We start from the raw sequence: 20,000 nt of genomic DNA, 5'->3' as shown, positions 1-20,000 counted from the left end.
TTAGTAGGCACAATAACAGTTTATAAGAAAGTCCAGAATATGTCATGAAACACGGAAATATACATAAAACTGGGAGCTACGTTCCGGAGAATCCCAGGGCCTCTTTCAAGAACCCCTGGGGATCCCCATTTGGAAAACCCTGTTTTATGAAATTTGGTGTAGGACCCTAACGAATTTCCCCCCGAATAAATTTCAGTTGATCCTTGGTGATACCGATCGGCACCCTCATGATAAGCCAATCAGGGGTCGTGAGACAGAGACTATAAAACAGCATGCCTTTGGAGTTTAACGAAAATGGTTTTTATCCTAGCGCCCTCCCGATTGGTTCCTGTCGAAGTGAAAGGACATCAACCCCAGCAACTGGAGATCCCTGTGACGTAATCGCAGCCCCCCTCCCCCCGTGATTCATCAGCGCCCTCCTCACCAAATATCATTACTAGCAGGGCGGCGGCGCGGCGGATTAGCGCTGATTTGTGATGAGGTGCAGTCGTGGAGAGGGGACTCACGAAGTTGGGGGGCTGGGGGGCTGAGGCCTGCGCGCTCACCATCAGCTGCTTGATGGCCGCATGCTCGTCGCCCTCCCGAGCCGCGCTGTGGTCCTTGTGCACGATCTCCACGCGGATGTCGTTCTTGGCCGACACCACTCCCTTCAGATCTGGGACGGAGAGGGGCCGTCCGTTAGCTCCGCGGACGCCCCCAACCCCTCGGTCACGAACCCGCATTCACAACCCCCCCTCCCCCCTCCCCAGCCACCCCCTTCCACCCCCCTCCCACCCCTTAATGACAAGACACGGCAACTCCACCATGCAGCCTCCGTTATGAGCATCGCAGGACAACAAGCCCTTTTAACTACAGCACGCAAGCAACAGAGCAAGCCCTTTTTATTTTTTGCTTTCAAAATCTATTCACAGATCATTCCATAGTCCTGGCAGCTTAGAGGTGTATTCATGACTGTCAGGTAAAAAATCTTACTTTCTGTCTTAATTTTGCTGGCATGGTCTCTCTGGTGAGCAGAGATGGAGACAGGCAGAGAGGGCATAACCAGGTGCGCTTCTTCTGTGGTATACAACAACAACATGCTGAACGCTAGTAACCACCCCAATGCAATCACTAACTGGCCTGACCTCTAGCTCCGTACCGACAATTAACTTTTATGTGGGTGTAAATAATGCACATACGGTTGCCAAGATAAAGAAGGAACGCTACAACAAAGTTTAGATGGCAATAATAACAAATAAAAATAGCATGAGTAATAATCATTAGAATAATTAAATTTATATAATACCTTTCTGAAACACAAAGCACAGTCTAATAAGGAATAATAAGGGAAGGGCATTAATGCGGAATAAAACAAGAGATTAACTGACACGCGTAGAGTCCACCGCACAGTGAGGGGAGAACATATATGAAAATTACCGCTCATGCAAATACATAAAAATGAAAGAAGCAAATAAAAATGGTGAATAAAAGCGTTAGCATTTGGCTAATTAGCATTTAGAAGGGAACGGAAAACGACGTGTCACAAAAGCCAGATTCTGCGTCAGTAAAAGAAGGTGTGCTTTCGAGACTGGAATAATGAAAAACTGGCTGGCGGTCATAATTAAAAGAGATTAAAAGCGAAAGTGCTGAGGTCGCCTGCGCCCTCACAGCTGGTCTTCCCCTGACTGAAACCCCGGTGGTCGCGCTGCGGAAGGTTCCGGGTCGGGCACTTACTCCTCTGTGATCGAGTGCAGCAGAAGGCGCCGATGGTCCCCATGAGGACGATGAAGGCCACGAAGGCCCCCACGGCCACGCCGATGATGACGGCCACCGGCAGGGACTCTGTGGGGCGACACACACACACACACACACACGCCTCGTCATCTGTGCTTCTGCCCGCTGAGGGAGGAGCTGAGGAGCGAGGCTTCCCTGTCAGCACGCGCCCCGTGCCTTCAGCCCTGCAGTCTGTCTGGTCTGTTGTGTTTTTCGGATATTCCCGGTTTGATCTCCGCCCCGGCTTTCGACTTGTTGTGTTTTTTTTGGATTCTGTGTTTTTTTTTTTGTGCCTTCGTCTGTGTGGACCGCCTTCCTGTTTTTGAATTCTGCCCGTTATCCGACCACTCTGCCCCGTGCCCCGCATGTACCTGTCGGCCCGAATTTTGACCATTGCCTGTTGCTGGACTGCGTTTTTGGATCTGCCCTGTGTCACTAAACCTGCTATTTTCCTGTTACCCCTGAGTCTGCGCTTGGTTCCTCTGTCCCCCAAACCTGACACTCACCAAACCCCGTGCTGGGAGGGGCCACTGCTGTGAATCACTCGACGAGGTTCAGAAAACATTTCTCTTTAAACTTTAAACTTTAAAAGTTCAAATCGCCTTTTTGCTTCTATAAATTCGCATAAGGAAGTTTTATCATGGAAAAAAAAAACTAAAGAATAAAGAAACTTTACACTTGCATTTACTTAAGGCCTGTAATATTGACTGTATCTACAGCAGGTCTCTGACTTGCACAAGCTAACTGAAGGGCTCGGCTCCATCCATCCATCATCTACACCCGCGCGTCCCTGATCAGGGTAAGGCCTGGCTCTCCAGCTCAACACAACGTGACCCGTTTGGTGTGATTCAGAAAGGGAGTCGCTGATAATGTACGACAGCAGAGGCACGTTTCGGGGGCCAGCCTCGTTACGCAACACCCTGATCAGGCAGCTGGCGCCTCTCCTGCTGCGTGACCACAGCCGGCGTCCGCGGCTGATGAACACTGACACGTACGCGGAGGTCCTGAGACAACGGACATAACGAGCGTTTGAGCCGCGCCGTATCCGCATTAATTACAGCCCCCGCGCAAACGCAACACAACAAGAGTGTTTTTCCAGGGCTTAATGTCTCTTTAATGTCTTCATTAATCAATGCCCTTTCCGAATAACTCGGCGATGCGTTCTCATCCGTGGGAGCCGCCGTGGAGCAGGGAGTCATGTTTGTTCGTGTATCAGACCATGACACGGAGTGAAGCAACACGCGTAAAAAAACAACATATTTTCAAAACGCCTTCCATCTCGCATTAATCCAGTGCATTCTATCATCTTTATTTCTTTTTACATCTGCAAAGCAATGACAGTCATACAATTAACCTATTTTATAATGCAATGCCCTCAGGCATGAGATGAAATCAGTGTGAACACAAAGACGATTCTTTGAAGAACCGTCGTAGCTTAATGTATGGGCTGGTTTGTGGTTAAATCTGGGAACGGTTGTTGCATAAATAAATAAAGACTTATCTATTTAAATCTCTTGGTGTATTTATGTTGGCCAGTTTTTAATTTGGAGTGAAAAACAAAAGAAAGATAAGCTCTTCTTTCAGTGATCTTTCCAGAAAAAACACCCACAAGCACTATACAAAGCACACACGCACGCACGCACACACACACACACACATACACACACACTCATACAAAAGCACCTACACACACTCATTGTCATACAAAGGCAAACACATTCAAACATACGCACTTATACTGATACAAATGCATAAGCACATCCAAACAAATCCATTCGCCCTCTCTCTGTCTCTCTAGAAGAGTCTCTCACGCACGGAAACACGAGCTCTTCAAACGAACGCGTACCGACGCACACGTACTCAAACACAGACACAGACCCAGCGCGTCGCTACACTAGACTGGACTACGCTACGCTATGCTACGCTACGCTACGCTACACAGCCCGTGGGCCGCGGAGGAAGAAAAGGAGCCATCGAACCTGGGCTCCCACCTTGCTCCTTGAGCCGGATGATCTCCGTGTCGGAGCCGAAGCTGTTCCAGGCCGTGCAGTTGTAGATGGTCTGGAAGTCCGCCGGGACGATGTTGCTCATGGTGAGGGTGGAGATAACGCCCTCCTCCGTGCTCACCGTCTCCACCGTGTACCGACCCGACGTCCCCGACTCCAGGACCGTCTCCTTCCAGGACCAGGCCTGCCGCGGGTACACCGACGAGGGGGGAATTAAGACACTTGGGTCCTCCGATTATCTCCCTCCCAACAAATTTGCATTGAGACACTTCATACGATCAGCGACAAATTATTCATTGGACATTTAGGAATTAGGATTAGGATTAGGTCGATTTTTCTTGTTATTAAAACTACTATTTCTTATGCCCAAAATGAAAATATAGTACAAAGTTTTGTTCGTTTTTTTTTTTTACATTTCGTGATTGGTCTCAAAAGCTCAGAGAGGATCATGTTGGCAGCCAGTGGCATAGTCACATTCTCAGGGGATTTACAAAGGATTGAAAGTCTTCAGTTCAATCGCTACGTAAAGCACTGATATAAAGCTTATGCCAAGCCACTGAATCCGTTGACACATGCGTTTAGACTCATGAAGACAAAAACATGTTCGCACACAATACGTATCTACAGGTGTGCGTTTGTGTATCTAGACACACATACTTGGACACACACACACACACGCTTGCACACACAGAAAAGGGTGGGGTTAAAGAGGGTTCAGTGAGAGGAGTCCCTCCAAGGACCATGAATCTTAATGGGATCCACGGTAATGGGACGGAAGCACGCATTAAGCAGGAAATTAGAGCTGTCAAACAGACCGCCCCTCTTTGTAAGCGCTGACCTGTAGTTGGGCAGGCGCCTCTTGTAAAATAAAAGGCAAATTAATTTTGCGTGCAAATTTAATTTTAGGAACACACTACATTAGGTCCCTCGCCATCTGATAAAAGAAACAATTTGCTTGGATCTTGATTAGCTTAAGAAAGCACCTTGGGTTGCTTTGTGAAAAAAAGGAAAACCATGGATCCTGGGGCGGACACACCGATTACACTCACACCCTCCACCAATCCAAGTCCCAGTCGTCTGTGGGCCATCGCTGGCATGCCGAAGCGGAAAAACTATTCTCCTGCGATACAGACTCAAGCACTTATTGATTTTACCACCTACAATTGATTCCAACCTCCAATCGGATATGGACATTAATTAAACAGATACAGTACGTAATTGGAGGGTGGCCTTCAGTGATCTAACAGGGCTGTGGCACCCGGGAAATCCACAGGAAGTGTGGAGAGGGAGGAGGCCACGAGAGGTGTTTCTGTAGAGCTTGGAGGCATGTAGGCATGTAGGCATGTTGGAGGCATATGGGCATGTTGGATGCATGTTGGAGGCATGTAGGCATGTTGGATGCATGTTGGAAGCCTGTAGGCATGTTGGATGCATGCTGGAGGCATGTAGGCATGTTGGATGCATGTTGGAGGCCTGTAGGCATGTTGGATGCATGCTGGAGGCCTGTAGGCATGTTGGATGCATGCTGGAGGCCTGTAGGCATGTTGGATGCATGTTGGAGGCATGTAGGCATGTTGGATGCATGTTGGAGACCTGTAGGCATGTTGGATGCATGTTGGACGCCTGTAGGCATGTTGGATGCATGTTGGAGGCCTGTAGGCATGTTGGATGCATGTTGGAGGCATGTAGGCATGTTGGATGCATGCTGGAGGCCTGTAGGCATGTTGGATGCATGCTGGAGGCCTGTAGGCATGTTGGATGCATGTTGGAGGCATGTAGGCATGTTGGATGCATGTTGGAGACCTGTAGGCATGTTGGATGCATGTTGGAGGCCTGTAGGCATGTTGGATGCATGCTGGAGGCCTGTAGGCATGTTGGATGCATGTTGGAGGCCTGTAGGCATGTTGGATGCATGCTGGAGTCCTGTAGGCATGTTGGATGCATGCTGGAGGCCTGTAGGCATGTTGGATGCATGCTGGAGGCCTGTAGGCATGTTGGATGCATGTGTAGGCTGTGTCTGGCTGAGCGTTGGAGCCTCACTCACGATGCGGTCCGGGGGAGGGGTGCTCCGGATGAAGCACTTAATCTGCCCCTTCTCTCCGTGCAGAGCCTGCTGAGTCTGGGTGCTGGAGATGGTGGGGGGTCCTGAAGGGCAAACCAAACGACCGCATGTCAGTTCACTGAGAGACGCACGGGCGTGTTCACACAGGCTTTCACACCGAACGACCATGTTCCCGCAGGGGCAATGTCGGGGGCCAATCCAACATCGAGCTGTGACCTTTCACCCAGTGGTGAGTCGTGAGCTGAGGACCAATCAAAGAGCTGCCATGAAGAACAAGCCTACAGCATTTCCTGTGACAGAACCGTAAGCCTTTTTCTTTTTTTTTACGAGCTCATTCACAAATAAAATCCATTTGATAAGAAGGGGGGGACGGACCACGCCCAGGCCAATTTCTGCGTCCCTGTGTCCCCCCTCACCGGCAGCGTTTAAAGTTCATTAACTGCCTCTAATTAAAAACAATGAGCATTTTAATGGCTTTTTGACAGGTGGTGCTTTCATGTACGACCACAGGCAATTAAAAACAGGAGTGGTGTGGGGTCAAGCTGATTGCACAGCGGCCACCCTGCCCCACACACGGAGGTGCAGTATAACCACCCCCCGGTCTTAACAGCTGACTCACTTCCAGAACGTTGTTGGTTCGAATCCCAGAAGAATACCTGTGCCTGCTGTCCTTCAGTTGGCATGTGATTTACATCACTTAAACCAGGTCCATCTATTTTAATCTCAAAATCTACTTTACGGTTCAAGGGATAGTTTTTGAAATACGCTACATTTCTCTACATTTTGCTGAGGACCCCCACGGACTCTACAGACCGATCTCATGGGGCTGGCTCAGGTTGTGGTCACAGCCCTCCTGTCTGGGGGATTGCTGAGTGCAGTATTAACCGAGGCGAGAGAATGTTCCCCCAAGAAGTCAGGGACAGTGAGTGGTTTCTGCAAACCCCCGGCACAGAGAAGGCGTTCTCCGAGCAGATCACGGCAGAGGTGCTTCCGTTAATGCCTCTGGGCCCTGGAGCCAGATTGTGTTTGTCTCATAATGGAGCTCTGTCGCATTTCTACCTTTAACACAACGTATTTGCAGAATTATTAATTTGAGGAAATTTCTGCGCTGCTGTTGCAGAAGACACACCGCATATTTATGGAGGAAATAAAGGCCTTGCGCGGAGCTGTGCAGCCCGAGAACGAGCCGGAATAAAGGAAGCACCCCGCGGGATTCTGGGAGGAACATCAGCTACTTCCCTCTGTTAATGTGTTAATCCTGTGCAGGGCAGAACAGGGCAGCTCTGAACATACACACACACACACACACACACACACACACCCTCCCTCTCTCTCTAACACACTTGCACACGTATGCACGCACTCGCCAACACATGCATTATCGCGGGGACATGCTTGAAGGATAACAAACAATGCCGAGCAATATGTATCCATTAGTGGTTTCAAAATAAACTGCTTTCCCTGCCAGCTATTTAATTTTAATTAAATTACATTGGTCTCCAGGGAACAGCAGGCATCTCCTGTCTGTGTGTTGTTGTGTGGGAGAGCTGAGCACTGAGGGGGGGGTCAACAGCATTAACAATAAATAAACACTAAATTCGATTGTAAATATACTAGAATGCGCCACCGGCACACAGACAGACCAGACCCCTTTGCCGACGAGTTGCCTTCGCCGCGTAATCACGCCACATCACCTCATCAGTCACTGCTCAGTCTCACTGTTTGCCCACCGCCGCGGTGGAGCCCCGCTCTGTTTTGCTAGCGGTGATGACAGGAGACTGGAGAGAGTTCAGGTTTCATCTCCGGTAAACTTAAAAATAATTGACAGAGACTTGGGGGAGAGCGCCACACGTGCCGGAACATCAGAGTCCGTGTTTGATTGAGGCGGCCTGACAGTCAGCCACGCCAAGCGGAATTAGCAGCACCTGATGCTATTCTTCTGGGTGCGCGGCGTATTTTTCGAGAAAGCACCGTGTCTCAGTTACTACAGAGACAAAGGGGAAAAACAGAGACAGATCCAGGCCAGACAATAAGGCAGAAAAGGACGTGTACATACATAATGGAAAACGTAAAAGAAAAACTTTTTAACATGAAATGTGAGAAAGTGCACGCTATACTGTAGGAGGCCTTCATTGGCAGCATCTTAAAAAATTCACAGGCAGGAGCTGTGGTGGCGCAACAGGCTAAAGACGCAGCAGATTTGCGGCTGCAGTTGCACACCGGGGACCGGGGTTCGATTCTTGGTCCTGCCAAAAGCCAAGTTTGGCCGGCTCACGTGGAGCGGCATAATTGGCTCGCTGCTCCAGAGGGAGGGACTTGGCAGGGTTAGTAGATCGCCGCACAATAAAGCACCTCGGGCGCCTTGGAATCACGGCAACGGGCATGAGACGAGACGGCTTGAGGAAGGCGTGTCGTTCTCCTTCGGGCTGCCGAGGGACGGGGTATGGGCGGTGTATCTAATACGGGCTCTAATTGAATCAGACGGGGCTACAATTGGCTACCAAATTGGGAGAAAAAGAGAAAAATCCGGAAATAAAATGTAAGTCACTGTACACTGCACAGTCACTGTACACTCTCGAGAAAATATACGCTAAATATGTCATATATAAATATGTCAGGAAAACTGCTAAAATGTGCTACATGTGCTACAATTAGCTTTTCTATCACATGATACTGCTATTCTGAGGATATAATTGAATTCAATCATATTCTTGTGAAACAATTTAGCACTTCAATTTCAAAACGTTGACCTGTGAGGCTGTAGAGTAAGCACTGTAGAAAGTGCTGGCGAAAATATAAAGACAGGTTTTGTGAGTTAAAAGCCTTTTGCCCATGTAAAAGCCATTTGATGAATTTCTACCAAAGGTAACATCTGACCGGTACACTGCCCATCTGAGAATAAGTCCAATCACAAGCAATGGAGAATCCTCCAAAGACCCTGTGACATATACCCTACATTATCTGTAAGGCCTGGACCGCTTTTAACCCAGGGAAGCAGTGGAACGCCTCCAGGCAGATTTGAATTAATACAATGTGAACTGAGGTCAGTTCTCATACGATAGTGCCGGGCAGAGCAAACGGGAGGCGCTGTGACCTGTTTGCACAGAGTGAATAAAGTCTATGAGGCATTCCGAAGGCAGTAACGCAACCATCCTGGCTTAAGTGGACTTGGTCGTGATGCAGTAGCGTTTTCTAACGGCAGAGACAATGATTTACATCAACAAAGGCCCCACTTCTGCCTCCTCTAAATGGACGACTAAAGAAAGCCTTTAAAGATGTGTAAATTTTGCGACTGAAAGCTGCTGCAACGTTGCGGCACACCACCTGAATATCAAGCGCCTGTAATGAAGTCATTCGTCTGAAAGTCGCTGGGTCTCCCACCATTCCTGTGAATTCATTAGTCAGTCCCCGACTGCGTTTCCGACCTCCGCAGCACAATTCCTCCTGAATTTAATCAGCGCTAAAATGCATATCCTGTGTTTCAAAACAGAAGCCAGTTCTCAGATGAATACACAACCACAAAAAAAAACAAGACACTTTTTTTCACATCTTTTTTTTCACGAAAGTCATGTCACATATTTTATCGAAAAACGTTTTTACCTGCTATCAATGAATTACTATCATGCGACTTTGACAAAGCAGGGGATTGAACAGCTGCTAGATAGACCCCTACCTTATGCACTGGCGGATGCCTCAGGCCTTAATTGAGCACGGGGATGTTGGCAAACATGGCAGTATCTGGCTTGTGTTAATATACTGCACATTAACTTACGTGTAATTAAAGGTACAGTGGGTCATTTCGGACTAACGGAGAAGAGATGAAATACCCCTGGCTCTGGCAATCAGAACCAATCTTCAACCAATGAGCTTGAATTATCGTAAAGCTATACAATGTTGGAGTGTTGGTCTGACAACTGCATATTTTAAAACCTGAATTAAAGGACTATAAACACAGGCAGAGGGTGAGTCAACATGTCAGCGAGCCTTTTTCAATGATAGGAAGGGATTTACAATGGCCTTGTAAACAATGTTTTAACACAAAAATCTTACCTATCGTACCTTTAACAAAATGTGGACTTGTTTTGAATGCATAATTGTTCATGCGGCCTCTCCACCAATGCATGCTGGGATAGGGTTCAGCCTCCCCGTGACCCCGAGCCAGAATTACGGGGTTAGATAAGGGATCGATGGCTGGATTAGTAATGTTAAAGCATTGATACCTGGAAGCACACAGACATCAGTAGCAGCAGAGCTGGGTGCTGACTTGAATTGACGCTGATTAGTATTAGACCTACTCTGCATACATTACGCATGTTTGCATAGCACAGCTAAACCAATCAGCGCGAGCTATTGTCCGGCAGTCAAAGTAGCCTCTCATCTCAGACCATAATATTGAGCATCACAGCGTATCAACGGCGATGAGGTGCCTGAATAAACTTTACATTGCTTGCATTGTTGAACCCACAGAGTTCTGAAGATGGCAGGTGCTCATGAATATTCACTATCTGTGAGGATGTTCCTTGTCTAGTTCTGATTTTAATCAGTATGGATCAGAGTGGATTTTATTTTTACATTTTTGAAGCCACCCAATCACATGGAACCAAAAGCCCCAGGCCTGCCTGCACATGCATATTTATAGGAATGGTTTGGTTTGCCAATCAACATGGTAATGATGATGATGATGAAGGATATTATGATGAATGCTGTTGATATTAATACATTTTCATTCAGCAAAATACAATTTAAATAATGATAATGCCAAATTAATACATGCAGATACACAAAACATGTATGGCTACCTGTCCCTCAATTTACCGCAAATAACAAGTGCGAAGTATGAGATTGTGTGCTATTTCTTCATCGTGTATGCTAGTTAGCAGTAATGCCAGTCCTGGCTAGCACAGCCCTTGGCTGCTAGTTAGCAGAGATGCCAGTCCTGGCTAGCACAGCCCTTGGCTGCTAGTTAGCAGTAATGCCAGTCCTGGCTAGCACAGCCCTTGGCTGCTAGTTAGCAGAGATGCCAGTCCTGGCTAGCACAGCCCTTGGCTGCTAGTTAGCAGAGATGCCAGTCCTGGCTAGCACAGCCCTTGGCTGCTGGTTAGCAGTAATGCCAGTCCTGGCTAGCACAGCCCTTGGCTGCTGGTTAGCAGTAATGCCAGTCCTGGCTAGCACAGCCCTTAGCTGCTGGCCAGCAGTAATGCCAGTCCTGGCTAGCACAGCCCTTGGCTGCTGGTTAGCAGTAATGCCAGTCCTGGCTAGCACAGCCCTTGGCTGCTGGTTAGCAGAAATGCCAGTCCTGGCTAGCACAGCCCTTGGCTGCTGGCCAGCAGTAATGCCAGTCCTGGCTAGCACAGCCCTTGGCCACGGGTGTATTAGCCCTCCCCTTAGAGTGTTCCAAAAGCTCAGTTTCCATACAGCCGGGCAGCCAAACAACGGACAGAGGAGAAGAGCAATCTATCCACAGCTGGGACACAGTCCCGTCAGCAGCCTGCCGGAAAGCCTGTGGCTCTGGTGCCGCGCCCGACCCGGTGCCGCGTGGCCGTTTAGCGAAAACACCGTAGGACCTTTTAAAAGAGCCGGGATGTCATAGTGCTAACAGGCTCTCACACACTGTTACCGTTGAGCAATCGCAGGGAGAACAAAATCCATCAGGTGAGCATACAAAACAGCAAAAGCATACAAACTAACAGTACCAAAGAGATACTGTATTATTTACGGTACATCGCTGGGAAACGTAAGCTGGTTACAAATGCTGGAAATGTGGTTGCACGTGAAAAAGTGAATTACGACACGTTTTATGAGTAGGAGCAAGTTCTATAAAGAGTGACATGTCTTTCTGCCAATTAGCATACACAAGACAAGGTCCCTGACCTCTTTCTTAGCAACAGGAATATATATCCTTCCTTCTGGTTCCTTCATTGGCGTAGTAAACGTCATATAAATAAATCAATCAGACCAGGGGTTAAACATAAGAACTCAACTGAATGTTCTCATTAAGTCATGCAGATTTTAACAATTCAAAGAATGCTTTTTCCATTTCATAAATTAATTTTCAATTAACAGATGCTTTTATCCAGAGCAGTTTACTGATTACTGCGTGTAATGAGGCAGAATGGAAAGGTGCTACAGTGAGAAAGAAATCCACATCACAGATGAAAAACAGCATTGCGGTATGAAACTCAGCAACAGTCAGCCGATTGGAAGTGTGAAGGGGGTGAATAAAGATAAGCCAAAGCCTTTTTTCTTTTTACAAAACAAGAGGAAGCAGCCAAAAACACAGCACAGCGCTGTAGTGTATAGTCTACGTTCTGTATTTTTAGATGTCCTGAGACAGTCTTGTGTCTGACATCCAGGGCTTATGCTGAGCCTGAACAATGTGGAATTATGTTTTTGGCACCTTTGATGAAAAAAGTTATGCTTGAATTTGACTGACATTTTCACAAATAACAATGGCAATCTGGGCAATTTCTCAATACACCCCAGTCAATTTATTCCACTTGCGGTGTACTCAGTCAGCCAATCAGAAAAAAGGACAAAAAAATCTGATATATTTTGGTTGTCACTAGACGGCACCCAAGAAAGGACAGAACTCTTAACAACATGTGTTGTGTTAATCAAACCATACCAACCGCTCAAGGGGACATTATGGCCGATAGGATTCCTATGCAGATGGTGTCTAGTCCTTTCTTTGGTGGCCTTCGAGTGACAACAGGGGGGCAGGGATTGACGTTCCTCCAGAAGCTCGCAGACTTGAGTGGCTACCAGAAGAATTGCAGTTTATTAGGTGTCTGGTGCCAAAAAGCAAATTTCCCCATTGAAGTTGATTCAATTTACCCTGGCAAAATTATTCTTTTGGATAGTACTTTCAAATTCTAAAATTTCTTCACACTAAAGTAATTACTCTTCAGGGACCAAATTCTTTCTTGGGTGTTTTATTTTTTTAATTTGAGCCGCACAGAAGATTAAAAAAGTTCCACCCCTTCGCGTTTAGGTACCTAGTGCGCAGGCCTTTGTGCCAAAAAAGCCCCGGTTTGCACCCTCTGGTGCCAAAAAATCCTATAGTCAAACATGGCGGCCAGGGAGCAGCTCCCATAGGACTCCATGGGCCTGGTAGGAGGAGCTGTCTCCAGCTCTTGTTGATATTGATCCTCAACCATGCATGTCCTGCACACACTTCCACATTCCACTTAATAATGCTTTTTAAAGAAAACAATGAATCATTTGGTGCCCAACGTAATAATGCTTCAAACTCAACATCGGGGGCGACGTTGGTTCAGGAGGTAAGCGCCGTCGTCTGGCAGCCGTCAGAGGGTTGCCGGTTCCATCCCGCCTGGGCTGTGTCGAAGTGTCCCTGAGCAGGACACCTAACCCCCAATTGCTCCTGATGGGCTGGTCGGTGCCAATCGGCGTTGGTGTGTGAGTGTGTGTGTGTGTGTGAATGGGTGATTGAGAAGCATCGATTGTACCACGCTTCGGAATCATGCCAACCGAAACGATAGAATAAAGTATTTACCCAAGCCTGGCTTTACTCTGCGACCACAGCACCACGTACACGGGGCGCGGCTGGCGGTCTCCACCGCACCGCGGTGCGTCTGCCATGCTCACCGTTAACCGTGAGGGAGACCTCCTTCTCTCTGGCCCCCACGCGCTCACCGTTAACCGTGAGGGAGACCTCCTTCTCTCTGGCCCCCACGCGCTCACCGTTAACCGTGAGGGAGACCTCCTTCTCTCTGGCCCCCACGCGCTCACCGTTAACCGCGAGGGAGACCTCCTTCTCTCCGCCCCCCACATGCTCACCGTTAACCGTGAGGGAGACCTCCTTCTCTCCAGCCCCGACATGCTCACCGTTAACCGTGAGGGAGACCTCCTTCTCTCCGGCCCCCACACGCGGGACCACGGCCCGGCAGACGTATTTCCCAGCATCCTCCTGTCTCACCGCCTTCAGCGTCAGGATGTTGTCATTACTCAGCACCTGCAAGCAGCACGGGGGGATGGGGGGGGGGGGGGTCAAAGGTCGTGTGGAGAATGAGCTACAAAACACTGCCTTGTTGACTCAAGATGCCGCCAACCTATCCCGCAATACTTATTGCATTAAATACCCCTTCATCTATTATTAAAATCCAATCTGAGAAGGGCTCAGGGGAGCCCCTCATCTCCAGGTCCACGGCCCCCGCTTGGAATCCAGTGGGCACGGCTGAGATATGAATTTTGTGGTTTGTTTGGCCGAAAAAAAAAAAAAAAAAAGAATTCTCTCATTCGTAGCGGGGCCAGTCTCCACATGCGCCTGGCTGACTAATGTGGAGGTGAAATAGCAAACTGCACTGGGATTAATGCAATTTGGGTGAGAGGGGCTGGTTCATAACCCCAATTTACCCTGTTTCATTGTGCTGATTAATACAGCTTTGCCATTTCTTTTAGTATATGGATGTGTACTATAATTTATTTTCACACATTATGGCAGAGAAAAGAAAGGCAAACGTAAATACAAAAACTAATTACTTTTCCACCCAGCGCACTAGGCATTCAGTATCAACGCGGCTATGAGAGATTATATGCTAATTCTTGCTGCAATCTATGTTGTGCCTTTTTCCGAACGCCGCTCCTGCAAGCTTTCACAATCACAATGTCAAATTATCATTTCCTGCTCTGGTTGACTTCCGTGTTTACGCAATATCAAAATAACTGTAAACGTAAGGCATTACATTTGTAGAACACCGGCCGCGTTCCATAATTGCATTAATTTTTCTTTTCTCAGTGCTAATCCTCATCTGTAAACCGGGCTCACACAGACATGAGTCAGAGGAGGACACTTCACATGCAGCTCAACAGACAGACTGGGGCGCCCGATTGATCAGCAGGGGGCGATTAGATGGGGCACCCACGGATCCCTGGGTTGATCCCAGTGCCGACTCTGTGGCCAGTTGCCCCTGGCAGGGCTGGCATTCCACACCAGGTCGTAGGGCCCGTTCATATTCTAGCACAGTGCATTCAGAGGATGAGTCACCACAGCCCCAGGTATGTTATTAATAAATGAAAAGGCAGGAGGAGGAAATGTTGAAGGCTGTAGCAACATTCTTACAGCCTGTGAGAAATGTACGTGCCATTGGTAATAATGCTCATGGCTTATGGCAGAAACTGACTGACAAGTTAAGAGATCACCCCAAAAAAAAAAAAGAATTGTATTTGAATTTAATTGAAAGAATGAGAACTGATGGACAGATCCCGTTTGGATCCAGACTGGTGTGCGGGGGGTGGGGGGTACTTACCACTCCTGACCCCCGCTTCATCCAGACGATGGTGAGGGAAGGGTTGCCAGTCCAGGCACAGTTGAACACGGCATCGGAACCTAGGTCCACCTGAAGGGACTGTGGTTCTGCTGCCATCCTGGGCCCAACTGCAAGAACGGCAACCAGCCGCGGTCACAGTCAGACAATATAACAACGCCACGGCAACGCAACGGGATAACAAGCCACAGGGCCCAATAACCACACGCCTCTTGCTGCCATTCTAATATCAATGTCAGCTGGCAAACATAGCACACACACACGGCAACCTTTCCCAAAAGTCGGTCCACATTGTGTACACTTTAGCTTGGAATAACAACTTGGGAGTATGTGTTGTAAAGGAAAAGAAATCAGTCACAGATCTTAGAAATTAACTCGTGTTTTTAGATGGCTGTAACTGACCCATCACCATTGTAGGACGCTAAGTGTGTGATAACATGAGGCAGGTCATGCCCCAGGAGGTGATTGCTTGGGGCAGGGGGAGCTGTATGGGCCGTTTGGAGGGACTTACAGTAGACGTCCACATTGCGGCTGATGTTGGTGCTTCCCAGGGGGTTGGTGACCTCACAGGACACCGGCTCCGTGAAGAAGGAGTGGTCCACTATGACCTCGTAAGTGTCACCTGACACCTCTTTGATCACGGTGCCCCCTTTCGCCCACCTGCAGGTCAAACGCAGGACAACAGTAGAAACCAGGCTGAGCCCGAACCCTATACACTCTGAGCACCTTATTAGGTATTTATTACGCTTTGGTCTTCTGCTGCTAGCCTATCCACTGCAACGTGTGTTCAGAGATGCTCTTCTTTGACCAGTCTGACCCCCCTCCTCTGACCTCTCTCATTAACGATGCATTTTTGCCCTCAGAACTGCTGCCAAATTTTTTGCAGCATTGCCTGCAAACTGTGGTGCGTGAAAACAATCATTCCACGGTCAAAGTCACTTAGATCACATTTCTTCCCTCATTTGGGTCTCAAAAACAGCTGAACCTCTTGACCATGTGTGCATGCTTTTATGCATTTAGTTGCTGCTACATGATTGGCTGATTAAATATTTTCATTAACAAGCTGCTGTACAGGCCTACCCAATAAAGTGCTCACCGAGTGTATATTCTTTTTTTGCCCTTCTTTCTGTTGACTTTTGCACGAAGATTGATTTTGCCTATTTGCTACAAGAGAAAAACAGCCTGCGGAGCTAGGTGTTGTGGAGCCAGGCTATCACAAATGTTTCACTGGTGTGGAAATGAATGGATGGGCAGGCAGAAGTAAACGTACCCGGGCAATTAATGGGCTGCTACCTATTTTGCCCAGGTTCTCAAATGCAGCTCGTAGGTGCCAAGAGATTTCAAGGTTTGCTGTTGTAATGTGAAATCAGAGAGCAATTACTGTCAGCGGCAAAGGAGATGATGGGAATTGAGGGGGTGGGGGGGGGAGCAAAAACATTAAGACAGGTGCTTTTCTCTTCCGTCAGTAGTTCTCCTTCCCTTTGAAGTGGGAGGTACTGTAATATAAATAAATCATGGGAGTGAAGGCTCTCTGCTTGCTTCAGCATGTTCCGCGGCGGCAGTGCGACGCTGAGGAGCGGCTTCGCCGCGCAGAACAGACAGCGTCTTCCCCGCGCCGTTTCCAGAGGAGTCGCGGTGACAAAAACACATTTCAAAATGACAAATTGGTCGGGGGATCCAACGTCGGCGAATAACACGCCCACACGTAAGGAGATTTGACGTTAATAAATTGATACCCATAAATAATATTTAGTTTCTTTTTCAAAGCGAGACTTTCCCGGTGGGCCGCCGGCGAGAGAGCTCCCCACCATATCCGGAGAGGGAGAGCCGTGGGTAACGCAGGGGCAGGGGACCCTGTCACCGGGACTGATGACGCTGAAATTGAACAGACCGCTTCGTCAAAGTTTCGCCCGCAGCCAAGAAATGTCCGAGAGAGCGCCCCCTGGCGGCGTGAGGTGGGGCCTGCGAGCCAGAGGAAGTGCTTCCTCTCACCGCGTGAGTACACAACGCTTGGTTCGCACCTGGAAAAGACTTAGCTCTCGCATATCTTTCATGACAGATGGCGGGCAATGAGGGCACATTCAACTCTGTACTGTTCCACCTGCCTTTCCCCAAAATAGCACAATTAAAGCAGATGTGCATTTTCTATCGCATTGAGTGACAGAGGCAGGTTTTCTTTCTCTCTTTCTCTTTTTTCAAAAAGCAACAACCACAGCTGAATATATTTTTTTTTTCCGAGAGCAGCAGTTTTTTGGAGAACAGCAGCAGAGTGCTAAAACCCAGGCGGAGGTCCACAGGGACACCTCCGCATGGTGCAAGTGCAGATGGCCCACTCGTGAAATAATCCCTGCATTATTTCCTTCAGCGATTACGACATCGCATGCCGCCTCCAGCGCATTAACTTTATTTGAATTGAGAAGCGCTCCCGCGGCTTAATTTAATTTCAGCACAGCATTTTGAAACTCGACACAAAGGGATCGGACGGCAACACTCGAGGGGAAAAGCTCTTGGCTTCACAGTGGCGGCTCCAGACATGAAAGACTGAAGTTCAGGGAGTTGGACAGAGCACGGCCTGCAGTTTGCTTACGCTCAGCTCCTCAGACCGGGGTAGAGCCGCAGAGCGTTTGGAGACCAGGCCTTTACCAGTGAACACCTGAGCAGAGGCCTCATTAGTCCAGTTCATCTGTGACGCATTTCAGCGCGTAAGTGCTTCATTCAAGTCACCGACTGGCTAAAGAGTCTGAACATCTTTTTTTCTGGGCTGAGACTGACTGCTGATCAAAGCCACAAAAACCAGTGGATAACTGTGGCCCCCCCAAGGACTGAAGATTGCCCCAGCCCTTTAGTAGAACTTGTGAAATCTTTTTAAACAGTTTTTTACATTTATTTTTTTATATCTTTAAAGAACATTTGAAATCCTTGTGGAAAGTTGGTGAGGTGGGTTAGTGCAGGAGGGCGTGGCCAGACCTCTCGTTTGGCTGCGCGCGGTCACAGGAAGAGGCTCGAGACGGTCAGTCACACAGCACTGCCTCCGCCTCTCCCCCGGGGCCCTGTTATTGGGCACGCTTCCTCCGAGGAGGGAGGAGCGCGGTCACTACCCTCACTTCCCAAACTCTGATCTTACGAGCCGGGGTGCGGGCGCCCACACACCCCAGGCTTGCGGCTGCAGTCCCCAGACCCGCGCCAAAGTCATTACATTACATTACATTACATTACATTATTGGCATCTGACAGACGCTCTTATCCAGAGCGACGTACAGTTGATTAGACTAAGCAGGAGACAATCCTCCCCTGGAGCAATGCAGGGTTAAGGGCCTTGCTCAAGGGCCCAACGGCTGTGCGGATGTTATTGTGGCTACACTGGGATTAGAACCACCGACCTTGTGTCTCCCAGTCATTTACCTTAACCACTACGCTACAGGCTGCCCCTTCATACGTGAGACCCTCTCACACTGCAGGCTCCGGGAACAGAGCGGGGATGTGCGGAGGTCTGAGTGGCCAGCGGGGAACGGGAGCGTTCCGCGAGGGACGGGCAGGGGGGGGGGGGGGGGGGGGGGGTTGGTTGTTCCAGAATAAACTGGAGACAGCAGCAGCCGTGCCGAACACCTGCATCTCCCTCCCACAAGGCCCGCTCCGAACGCTGCAGGCTCCCAGCGGCGCTCCGACCGCGAGCGGATCCCAGTCTGCGGTCTGCCGCCCCCTAAATCACGCACCTGTCTGATGTCATAAAATTTATCAGCTTTTGTGTAAAAAGCGTTTATGGGCTTCGGGGCCGCGGTGCATCTCCTGTCTCCACACATGTAGGGTATTTCACAACGCCGTTCTCCCCACGGCAATAAACACCGGGAGGAAGAGGGGGGGGGGGGCGGAAACAATTTGTTTCTATTAAATATGCTTAAATGGAAATGGCAATTTATGATGCTTTTCACAAATCAGGGCGAGGAAATTACACAGCCTGCCCGACGCACGGCTTCCCCCGGAACAGACGCCGGCGTGATTAAGTGCGCCGTAATGCATTTTTCATGCCTAACCAATTTGCCGCGATTCACCTGCATAATGCTCTTAATATCGCGCAGGAACAAAACGCTTTCCTCCGGGGGCCCTGATTGGCGCTGCTCCGCGGGGCCGAGAGAGGCGTCGCTGGGCGACAGACCTCAGCCACACACTGCTGGGGTGGGGCGCGTCTCCTTTTCTTCCTCTTTTTGTCCCCTCACTGAATCCATTCTCTTTCAGGATTAGGACAATGGCACTTCCTCCCCCGTGACATTTCCTGACTCGTGCCGTGTGGTTTTATTTCTTTCTTTTTCCCGGAAGGCGCTTCGTTCCGGAGAAGGAGGCAGCGGTTCAGACAGAGAGAGAGGAGGAGGTCTGGGGGAGAGAGAGGAGGTCTGGGGAGAGAGAGAGGAGGTCTGGGGGAGAGAGAGGAGGTCTGGGGGAGAGAGAGGAGGACTGGGGGAGAGAGAGGAGGACTTGGGGAGGTAGAGGAGGTGCTCTAACGTGGGGACACGGCCGGAGGAGTTGGGAGTTTAGGCTGATTCCTCCACTTTTAAAATCAGCCCCTGACGATCTGCGTTTCCCAGGGAGAGCGGACTCAAACGAAGGGCCGACAGACTTCACTGAGCCATCGATTCTGGCCCGGTGTTGTCTTTGCTTTCTGCCCGTGCTCCTCGGCAGACGGGTCCCGGCTCCGCCCGGGCGTGGTGCCGGCGGCGATACCAACGATGCGAAACGAAAAAGGAGCAGCGACGGTTTGTACCTGCCGCGCCCCGTCATTAGGAGCCTCTGAGGTGCAAGAGAGGGAAAAGCGGGAGAGGAAACGGAGGGAGGAGGAGAAGGAGGAGGAGCGGGAGGAGGAGCAAGAGGAGGCGCTCGTGGTGCCCGGGGGGGGGACGGCGC

At 49.2% G+C, this 20,000-nt stretch overlaps 1 protein-coding gene across 1 annotated transcript in view; it reads right to left on the bottom strand.

Moving 5' to 3' along the window:
- Positions 1 to 20,000, bottom strand: part of kirrel3b (kirre like nephrin family adhesion molecule 3b) — a 217,256-nt gene that overhangs the window by 6,575 nt on the left and 190,681 nt on the right. The window contains exons 7-14 of the mRNA XM_061217519.1: positions 15,616 to 15,764; positions 15,087 to 15,214; positions 13,666 to 13,792; positions 5,803 to 5,903; positions 3,744 to 3,942; positions 1,714 to 1,821; positions 973 to 1,056; positions 507 to 655 (exon numbers count right to left, since the gene is read on the bottom strand). Coding sequence (XP_061073503.1) covers positions 507 to 655; positions 973 to 1,056; positions 1,714 to 1,821; positions 3,744 to 3,942; positions 5,803 to 5,903; positions 13,666 to 13,792; positions 15,087 to 15,214; positions 15,616 to 15,764 — 1,045 coding nt within the window. The remainder of the gene's footprint in view (positions 1 to 506; positions 656 to 972; positions 1,057 to 1,713; positions 1,822 to 3,743; positions 3,943 to 5,802; positions 5,904 to 13,665; positions 13,793 to 15,086; positions 15,215 to 15,615; positions 15,765 to 20,000) is intronic.

The sequence above is a fragment of the Conger conger genome, chromosome 13 (genome assembly GCF_963514075.1).
Source record: "Conger conger chromosome 13, fConCon1.1, whole genome shotgun sequence".
Classification (NCBI taxonomy): domain Eukaryota; kingdom Metazoa; phylum Chordata; class Actinopteri; order Anguilliformes; family Congridae; genus Conger; species Conger conger.
Note: the sequence above shows the minus strand (reverse complement) of the source record. Positions and strands in the feature narration are given on the sequence as shown.